The sequence below is a fragment of the Gekko japonicus genome, unplaced genomic scaffold, assembly GCF_001447785.1.
Source record: "Gekko japonicus isolate JY-2015 unplaced genomic scaffold, Gekko_japonicus_V1.1 scaffold1353, whole genome shotgun sequence".
NCBI lineage: Eukaryota > Metazoa > Chordata > Lepidosauria > Squamata > Gekkonidae > Gekko > Gekko japonicus.
In genome coordinates this window covers 280,997-291,948 of record NW_015164710.1, presented here as the reverse complement: position 1 = coordinate 291,948, position 10,952 = coordinate 280,997, and the positions used below count along the sequence as shown (strand labels likewise).

At 45.4% G+C, this 10,952-nt stretch overlaps 1 protein-coding gene across 1 annotated transcript in view; it reads right to left on the bottom strand.

The window, feature by feature from the left end:
• The window catches only part of LRP1 (LDL receptor related protein 1), a 491,602-nt gene that overhangs the window by 228,480 nt on the left and 252,170 nt on the right, over positions 1–10,952 (bottom strand). The window contains exon 9 of the mRNA XM_015409543.1: positions 8,829–8,991. Coding sequence (XP_015265029.1) covers positions 8,829–8,991 — 163 coding nt within the window. The remainder of the gene's footprint in view (positions 1–8,828; positions 8,992–10,952) is intronic.

Below are 10,952 nucleotides of genomic sequence, written 5' to 3'. Positions count from 1 at the left end.
CACTCTTTCATTAAGTCTCCCTCTAACACAGAATGACTTTTTCTGATGGAGAAAGGTTTTTTCCCCTGATGTCGAAAAGTCTTCTTTTGTTGAAGGAAGTCTTTCTCCATTGGAGGGGGGGGGGGGAAACCTTGATGGAAGGGAATAATAAGATCCAACGGAGAGGAAGACAGTCATGGGATCCAAGCCAAAGCTTTCATCTTGCTTTGATCCAACTACAACTATGAGAGTTACTTAGCAGAACTTGGAGCTTCTCATTGGGAGAGCTCTAACCTTACTTAATGGTCCTCCAACAGATTCCCTCTGCAGTTTTAAATGGCTGTTTCAGGGAGGGATCCTTTAAACTAGAATTGTGTGTTTGTAGGGATGAAGTGGTGAAGGATTTACCTTTACTTGTTCCACTGCCTTTGTGCGTGTGCGTGCATGCGTGCATGTGTGTGTAGTGCAGTCATGTTGCAACCGACTCATTCATTCATTCATTCATTCATTCATTCATTCATTCATTCATTCATTTGATTTATACCTTAAGCAGGCTCAGGGCGGCTTACGAAGGATAAAACATAAAAACAATTATAACACAGGTAAACCATATAAAACAATCCGATATCATAAAATTCTAGCTAGTTGTGGACTAATACTTCGAGATGGTGGCAAAAGCTATGTTAATATAATCTCTGGTTTCTGGTCTGCCTTGCTCATCAGTTTCTCGATCGTTATCATACATATGCTGCAGGGATATATATGTTGACCTCCGTAGGGTTTTCAAGGCAAGAGACCAAAGGAGGTAGTTTGCCTTTGCTGGCCTCTTTGTAACAACTCCAGACTTTCTTATGGTCTCCCATCCAAATACTAACCAGGGCTGACCCTGCTTAGCTTCTGAGATTTGATGAGAGCAGGCTAGCCTGGGCCATCCAGGTCAGGAGCCTCTGGTCCTTAAAAAGAGACATGTATCTCTCAAACAGCTCTTGATATCTCTTTCTGGCCAGAGAAACATAGAATATTCTGCTCAAACGACTTTAAATCCTAAAGGGGGAGTTGCAGCAGAATGAGCATGGGAGGAAAGTTCCTGGCCCTTACATATTTTGATATTCTGCTTTGTACTACTTTACTTTGATGCTCCTTGTCGATAAATATTCCATCTTTTGTAATGACCTCTGTTCAGAACCAACAGATAAAGTTAAATTCATATACTATTTTCTTGTATTTTGAACCTGGACTTTCTGCGGCCTCTCCTCTCTGTAGTCCCTACAAGAAATTAGTCTGTGGACTTAAAAATCTTAAATGTATAGTGTTTATTTTTATTTACAGAGTTTATATATCGCCTTTCTCCCCAATCAGAGCCAGCTTAAATGCTCTGCAGCCCAATCCTACGCACGTTTACTCGGAGGTGAGTCCCACTGACTCAAGCGGGGCTTTTCTTATGCCAAGGATGAGACTGCGCTACGCATAAATACTCCTGGCTGGTAATCAGATTCTTTCTCTTTGGTGTTTTTGCCTTCAGAGCTTGCTTGACTGAGAAAATTGTCTTTGCCTTGGTCAACAGAGCAGGCAAATAAAAGGCGGACTTTTAACACACTGCACTTTGGTCTCTCCAGGTTCCAGCTGGGCCAGCTGTCAAACCTCAAAAGTGAGGACTGAAAACAACATTGTACAGCTAGCTGCCAGGGGGGAAAAATTAAACACCACTGCACACTGCATTGGTCAGGCCGCACCTGGAGTATTGTGTGCAGTTCTGGAGGCCTCACTTCAAAAAGGATGTGGACATCCTAGAGAGGTGATGAGCAGTCTTTAAGCAGCGGCTGGACAAACACCTGTCAGGGATGCCCTAGGCTGATCCTGCACTGAGCAGGGGGTTGGACTAGATGGCCTGTATGGCCCCTTCCAACTCTGTGATTCTATGATTCTATGAAAGTGGTCCCCATGAGATGATTAAGTACAATTCTGAGCTCTGCACATTTTCCTGGCACAGGGAGGCTGTGGTTGAAAAAGCTCCTTCCTCACCCAAACCCACCCATGACCAACACAGAAGGAATTCTTGGAGCAGCAGATTGTAAGCGTTTTCTTTTACATTCAAGCACGCAGGCCCAGAGAGGTATACTGTGACACCTGCCAGGCAGCTGCAAGCAAACACTAGATGGCAGTCTAAGGTATGCTTTGCCTTGGACTGCCAAAGACCTTTCCAAATACATTTAATCCTTCGTCCACACAAGTAGCCCAGAAACAACAAAAATCCAGAAGGAGGCCTCTCGAACATCCTGTGTCCATGCAGATGTCAACATGATACGAAATGCTTTCAGACCTGTAGCAAACACTTGCAGGCACAGACAGCAAAAACTCTCGCTTCAGGGTGGAAGCCAATTCTGGCAAGGCTGTTAGGAAAAAATTAAACATATTGATCCACTGCAAAGCCTTAAAGGACATCAGGACCACAGGATGTCAAGCCTGGCAAGAGGAAGCATCAATATTTGTTGTCCTGATTACGCAGTATCCGAGTGCCCTTTGGTGCACTTATCGTCAAGGCAAAGCAGAGTTCAAAGGCTGGGAAGCTCAAGTCGAAAGGCAGCATTCGAAAGCAAAGCCATACACGGACACACAAAAAAATCAATGCAACTTAACTTCCGCATCAAAGAGTTTTCGAATCAAGCGGGAAATGACGTTCTTAATCTCCCATAAAGGTACAGATGGCTAAACAACATATTACACTAGGGCTGCCAGCTCTGGATTGGGAAATAGCTGGAGATTTTTGGGGTGGAGCCTGGAGAGGGCAGGGTTTGGGGAGAGAAGGTACTTCAGTGGGGTTTAATGCCGTATAGTCCACCTTGCAAAGTGGCCATTTTCTCCAGGTGAACTGATCTCTGTCACCTGGCTGGAGAGGGCAGGGTTTGGGGAGAGAAGGTACTTCAGTGGGGTTTAATGCCGTATAGTCCACCTTGCAAAGTGGCCATTTTCTCCAGGTGAACTGATCTCTGTCACCTGGAGATCAGGCTGGCAACCCTTGAGTATATGCAAAACTGTGTAAGAAAATCCTGACTGCCCCTCCCTTCATTGCCACAAAGCCATGCTGGCTGATTAGGAGCTATGAAGTGACCGGGGGGGGGCTGCTCAACACATCCCCTACCTGCTGCTGAGAGCCAGTTTAGCGTAGTGGTTAAGTGCGCGGACTCTAATCTGGGAGAACCGGATTTGATTCCCCACGCCTCCACTTGTAGCTGCTGGATGACCTTGGGCAAGTCATAGTTCCGTCAGAGCTGTCCTTGAAAGAGCAATTCTCTCAGAGCTCTCTCAGCCCCGCCTACCTCACAGGTGTCAGTTGTGGGGAGGGGGAAGGGGAAGGAGTTTGTAAGCCGCTCTGAGACTCTGAGTGAAGGGCGGGGTATAAATCCAATCTCTTCTTCTTCTTCTTCCCCATTGAAACCCCGATTCCCCTTGTCACTTCTGTCCTTCCGGAAAGAGCCAGATTGCAGCCAATTTATGACAAACCGGTAGAGCTTTCAAGGCCAGAGACAAAGAGAGGTGGCCTGCCATTGCTTGACTTAGGGGAGCAAACCTGGACTTTCTTAGTTGTCTCCCAAGACAAAGAGAGGTGGCCTGCCATTGCTTGCCTTAGGGGAGCAAACCTGGACTTCCTTAGTTGTCTCCCACCCGGCCAGGGCCAGCCCTTCTTAGCTTCTAATACGAGACCAGGCTAGACCCTCTAAGTATCCCAAATATGCATTTCCAGGGTAAAACATTCATCTGGAACCTGCAGGTGGGAAAGCAACTGGGAGAGCAGCGAGTCAAAGGAAAACTGGCAGGCAGGGAGGGGATGAGTTAGGCATAGACCCCCCCCTCCCCTGCTTCCCCAGTCCAAATTTCCCTCCTTCTCTCCCGGCACAATTTAGAAGGCAGCAACTGCCCAAAGCTTCCATACCGATTTCCATACGTAATGGGTAACGGAACCCTGATCGGATTTGAAACCAGGCTAATTCTCTCCACCTGGGCATTCTGCGTTCCACTTGGCACCGTCGCTACGGCTGTGGCTGTTAGCCTCTAACATGTATTTAGTGTCAGCATTGTGTACACACAGTACAGGACATGGGATCTTACAGCAATCTCCTCTGGCAGAAGCAAGAAGGCCAGGCAGTGTCTATAACCCACCGAGTTGTGAAGATGGGGTAGGAGAGGATGCTGTGCTGGCATGGCGAAGACGGAGCTCGAAAGGTAGGCCTCAAAGAAGGAGGCAGGGCGGGAGGCACGCTGACAAACAAAGAGCGGGAGACACTGCTCCAAACGCGGGGAACAACTTGGTAGAAGGCACGAACGTAGCAGTGAGAGAAGCAGGCAAAGGGCGTGAACAGAAGTTCTTTTTCTTGGCCAGAAGCTACCAAGATTTGGCAGGAGCAGACCATTGTCTGTGTGCTTCTGCTTGGAGAAGATGTTCGTCTGGATCAGCCCGTACCTAAGACCCTTGGCCAAGACCCTTGGCGATGACTGCAGCATGTGACTAAAGTTTCCTGGGAAGGATGACTTCCCCCTTTCTTAAGAATATATCTTTTAATCAGAAGCACAAATCGAACCAGGCCAGGATATCCAACTATCACCAAGACGTGTCACAGTGCAACCCTAAGCAATGATGCACCCTTCTAAACCCACTGATCTCAGGAGCCGGAGAAAGACGTGATTCTACTTAGGATTCAGGCCCATAGCTACAGTAGGGCTTTGGGGGGCTCCGTCCCCCTTCTTAAAGGCACAGCCCCACAAGAATTTCTCCTGTAAATGCTTTCCCCCCCCCCAATCGTTTAAAAACATTTTTTTAAATGTGTACGCTCGTTTAAGTAGAGTGGGGTGCTGTAGTTGACTAATTCCTTTCCTTTCATTTATTAGCTTCATTGACCAGAGGTCTTAAGCCAGATGTACAAACAGCTACTATAAAACATTAATTCCTGTACTGAGCAAGCGGGTTGGAGTTGGTGACCTCTACGATCCCTTCTGTCTGCCAATAAACTGGTTTCCTTCAAGAGAGTTTTTCTGCCTGTTAGCTTTCTTGACTATGGAAGTCATCACCCCCACTTGCCAGCTTGTTATCAGAATTGTTGCTTAGGCTGGCAGAAGTTATTAACTTGCAGCAGCTGAGAACTGTCATCTAAAGTGGCTGACAGCTTGCAATTTAGAGATCTATCCTCGTAACAACTCTCTATTGGCTAAATGGCTTTTCTTTCTGCACTAAGAACTTCAGCCCCGCCAGAAAAAGAATTTGCCCCACAGTCACAAAATCCTGGTTACAGCCTGCATATCAGGGGCCTGGTGTGGCGTTTCAGTGTTTCAGATCCTTGTAGTCCAGGGCAAACTGGACACTTCAGCCCACAGTGGCTCCCCTTTGACCCTCACAATTCAAGACAAATGTAGGGGCTCTGCAGTCTACACTAGCTGGCTTCCTACAGAATGTTCTCTACTGCCCTGGAGAACTAGGTGCCTGACTTTCTCCGGGACAATTTCTGCTCTCCACCAGCTAGCCAGGAGCACAGAATCTGCTGTGTGGTGGCGGAAAGTGGCATCAAGTCACAGCTGACTTGCAGCAACCCTGTAGGGTTTTCAAGGCAAGAGACATTCAGGGGTGGTTTGCCATTGCCTGCCTCTGCATAGTGACCCTGGTCTTCTTTGGCGGTCTCCCATCCAAATACTAGCCAGGGCTGACCCTGCTTCGCTTCCGAGATCTGATGAGATCAGACTAGCCTGGGCTATCCAGGTCAGGATGGAATCTGCTGCCAGTATTCAAAATTCATCATCCACAAGCCTCGTAGAAGAGAAGAAGAAATTGGATTTATACCCCCCCTTCACTTGGAGTCTCAGAGCAGCTTACAGTCTCCTTCCCGTCCTCTCCCCACAACAGACACCCTGTGAGGGAGGTGGGGCTGAGAGAGCTCTAAGAGAACTGCTCTTGAGAGAGCAGCTCTGAGAGAACTGTGACTGACCCAAGGTCACCCAGCTGGCTTCATGTGGCGGAATAGAGAATCAAACCTAGTTCTCCCAGATTACACTCTGTGCACTTAACCACTACACCAAACTCTTTTGGGTTTAGTGTCAATAGTGAACGGCAGTATCCCTACACTACCAAGTTTAGAGCCTGCGCCACTTATCGTAACCCCCACCCCATATTTTGCCACTTTTTCAGTGCAATTGTTGCTAAGAGCAACTGATTTTCACCACCTCAAACAGGAAACAGAGAGGTGTGGTTTACTCTGTTCTTTCGGCCTTCATCTTCATTCTCACACAGTGCATCCAAACCCTACCCTGAATCTCAACACTCTCTCATTGGTGGTAGCTAAGCCAGAAGGTGAGGGTGTTGGTACCTCCTCCCGAGGAACTGCACATCCCAGTTTTGTTTTGCTTTGGAGTCCGAATGCAGGAGAACTTCACTTGAATCTATTTTACAATCTTCAAACAAACAGATAGTCCTGACTCTACTTGCCTTAGCAAAGATGGAAATCGCGGCTAAGTGGAAGGATAGTAGGGATCCTTCTATCTCAGCTTGGCAAAATAGGATATGGGACTGCTTTATAACTGCTAAATTGACTGATAAAATCCTATGAGAAACACATACCACCTATAAATCACGACTGTTACATACTTGGGCACCAATCCTAGACTACCTGAAGTCGCAAGCTGTGATTCCTGCTACGGCCCATAATTTGGACCTGATAAATCTCTGATTAGCCTCATGTTAGGTCTACAGTCTGTTCTGTGGAGTGTAGTTATAGTAATTTATTGAGTTAGAGCCTTGTTGTTTTATAAAGTAGTTTATATTAACCTTTTTTTAATTAGGGGGGGGTGAGGGGAACCCGGGGGATTGTTGAAGTTATTTTTAATGTAAATTCTTCATATTTTTAAATTTAAAAAAAAGAAAAAAGAAAAAAAAGAATGCAGGAGAACTTTTTTGGTACACCATCAATTTAAGAAGTCCCTCTCTCACACGAGTAGCTTTATACCACGATGCACTCAAACGTTTTGGAGTATGGGTTCATTTTACGGTTACTCTGACGTAGCCATGCCAGCATCTCGCAGAGCCCAAAGGCAGCCTAATCTCCAGAATATGGCACTGAGCAATCAGTACTATAACCCAACAGTTCCTCCCCAGTCTACGCTTTAAACCGGAAAAAACTGTCACAGCTCTTGGAATACAAAATTGCCATTCATTCTCAAACAAAATGCCACTATGTTAATTAATTACTTCATCTACTCTTCCTAATTGGGTGATAATTCAAATGGGGCATAAATAGAGAGGCACATTTCGTTCCTTGTCATTTTCATATCCACGGTTGCTCAGCTGGTTAAATTTCACATTGACAGTCGCTTTAGCTGGTTTCTCAAAGGGGACAGTGATAATTTCGGAGAGATGGTCAAGCATGAAAAGTGCATTATTCATAGCTCAAAGCTCCAGGATTCTGCCTGGACAAGATCACGTCTTGAAAACACAAGAGGAAATGCCGATTTGCATCTATTAGGGTTGTAAATCACATTTCTGACTTATACGCCTTCGTTGGTTGAAATCTGTAATTCATGCCCTTGTGGCCATGACTTTAATAAACTTAAGTAACATGCAAAGTAGCAGCCCAGCCAAAAACCTTTATGTCTGATAGTTTGACAGCTCTGGGTTTAACAGTCCCAAATCTGGTAAGAATGCAGACGCCATTTCTCCTTTCTGAAAGCTAACCTTTACGCCCTGAAAATTTCTTTCGGTTTCTGCTTTGTTGACTTAACCATCGAGCAACTTTCCACGGGTGTCAGAGGAAGGGTCAGCTCTCTCATGCGCTAAATAGTCGAAACAGATTTGCCGTGCGTTTTCCTCCAAATCAAGGAAAAATAAAATTGCACTGGTGAATAAACTGTCAGGTAGATTAGCATCTGTGGGCTCAGAATTGTGTTATGGATTCGTGAACACAATGCCAGATTTAACTTGGGGTCAATGCTTGATCAGTAAACACCCTGAAGGTCACTCTTGTTAAGGGAACCATATTTTTGGCGCCCCTTGCTTAACTTCTGTTGTTCGGCACCCATCACAGCCACTTAAAGTAGCCACATACATCTCCTCCATGGACAGCAGTGTCTTATTAATGCAGCATTCAAATTTGTAGTTTTGCTCAAAGGGCATTACAATGAGCTTAGCGGCACTTAAGAGCATTGAAGTGCACTGTGTGGCTACCTACTTATCATCAGGGAAAGCTCTTGCCTTTTCAAACTCTGCTTTAAGGAGGTTTCTGGTTAAATCAATGCAATGGTTGGGCAGGGTGGTTGGAAGAGACATTAGTTGCCCAGATGTCCTTTGCATGCACTTGGAATTGTCCCTCCCCACAGTTCCTGACTGTGTATTGTTCTGTTTTCAGAAGCTATCATGTGGAGTTCAGATGACATGGATTGAGCCACTTTCCTAACCCTTCTCAAGGCAAATTTAAGACCAACAGAGGTTTATTCGAGTGTGCATGCACACTTTTTCAAATACACTGGAATGGAAGGTAAGAGTTCAAACTTATAGACAGAGGCGGAACAGCAAATTAACATGTAGCATGAAGATGATATTTTAAGATATGGGAAGACAAACCTAAATAACAAGCTAAGGTGTTAAGGTCAACAGTTGTTTTGATTTGATTAAGGGGGAAAGAACAGTAAAGCAATAAATATGTTAAAATAGGAGATAAATGTGTAAAGGTGTCTTTTTAAAAGTAAAAGGTCTTAAAGGTGCCACTGGACTCTAAATTTATTCTGCTGCTTCAGACCAACATGGCTGACCACATGGAACTACCTTATCAAGACTAGTGTTTTTTCAAGCACGTGGCTCTCCTATGAATTCTCACCCCATGGTTGGGTCCAGTGCAATGCCTTTGGGGTTGTAGAGCTCCAGATCAAGCAGTGTAACACAGGTGTCCCCATTTTTGTTGCAGACAAATATCCGGTCATCGATGTCATCCACAAAGTAGAAGTTGCCCGTGAGCCAGTCAATGGCCATCTGCTCCACATCTATTGAAAAGAAACAAACAAGGGTTCAGGTATGAATCCTCTCAGAGAACCTAGCAATCTTGAACTGTACAACATGAATTTAATCTATCTGCACAAGAAGTGCTGTTCATCATCATAAATGAGTGTTTGATTCAGATACGGAAGATGCCCCATAACCTTTCCGTGGTTAAGTGAGTAAATCAATAAGCCAACATATAAATAGCAAATGGCAGGCTTTTCCCCGGGACTGGTCTCTTTTGAAAACTGTACCTCTGTAACTCAGTTCTTCACTTGGATCTCCTGAAAAAGTGTGGCCCAGAGACTGCAAACTATAAAGAAAGCCCTCCAATGCCTCCCTGAAAGTTCACTTCTCACAAAAGGGAAGGGCAGAATTATACAACTGTTCCTGGGGTTCAAATGGGTCTCTGAAGATCAGCTCAACCCGCCCAACATACCAGAGCTAAAACGGGTGAGCAAAGGCCCATCAATATGTCAATAGGCTATACCATTTCAGGCTAGAACGTTAGGAAATGATTAGCTTCAATTGTTCTACCTTGCATGTCAGTTGTGTATGAGTAAAGAGTATTTCACTCGAACGTGATTCTCTACCTGCAATCCGAAACGTTACAGTCCAGAAACTGATCATCAAATGGATATTCTTTCTCATCTGTTTCAGCTGAACTTTGTTCTCTTGAGGAGAAATGCCTAGCTTGGTATGGTTTAATGTAGGATTAATAACAACCCTGTTTGAGCATCACTAAACCTACATTTAAAATAAAATTCTCCTAGGGAAATATCGGCATGTATCCAACACTCCATGACCTGGATGGCCCAGGTTAGCCCAATCTCAACAGAACCTTGTAAACTAAGCAGGGTCAGCCCTGGTCAGTAGTTAGATGGGAACCACCCAGGAAGCCGAGGGTTCCCAGGCCTTGAAAACCCTACCGGGTCGCCATAAGTTGGCTACAACTTGATGGCACTTTCCACCACCAGCCAGCGAAGCTCGGACCTTGCCAAGCAAGAATTCCCTTCCTCCCCCTTACACTGCTCCCCACTGAACCCTTCCCGTTTCTTTCCGCCCACCAAAAAAGCAGCACAGGGGGCAAAATGGGAGTCTCCTCCAGTGGGAGGAGAGAATCATCAGCATCCCAACCACACCATACACATAGAATCATAGAGTCATAGAGTTGGAAGGGACCTCCAGGGTCATCTAGTCCAACCGCCTGCACAATGCAGGAAATCCACAAATACCTCCCCATGGCACGAATCACAGGCAAAGGTTTGTTTATCCTATTCTACCTCTGTATAATGGAATTTCAGAGCAGGATTTGACCGTTTTCTTGCTCTCTGATATTGATGCACATGTTACTAGCAGAATGGCTTTGTTCGCACTGGCGGCGAAAAAGATAAGACTGGGTCTAAGACTTACTGTAAGTTACTGATGTATACTGTTGGTTGTGCTTTGATTTATTTTGTGTTGTTATGGCCAATGGCTAAGACAATAAACTAAACTTGAACTACCAAATACCGCCCCACCACCACCCCCAGTGACCCCCTGCTCTATGCCCAGAAGATGGCAAAAAAAACCCTCCAGGATCACTGGCCAAACTGGCCTGGAGAAAAATTGCTTCCTGACACAGACCCTTAAGGCTTTGGAACCGCATGGTTAAACATATGCCCCGTGTTTTTATCTGGAGGAAACCTGTAACAACATGAACACCCTCCCCATTGTTAGGGATGCCACACTGTTGCCATTAAGAGACCTAAGACTTTCATTAAATACAGCTTTTCTCACCACAGAGCTACAAAGATGGGGGGGGGAAAGCAAGTGGCCAAATTTCCTTTCCTGGCAACTCTAAAGAGAAGAAGAAGAAGAAGAAGAAGAAGAAGAAGAAGAAGAAGAAGAAGAAGAAGAAGAAGAAGAAGAAGAAGAAGAAGAAGAAGAAGAAGAAGAAGTTGGATTTATACCCCGCCCTTCACTT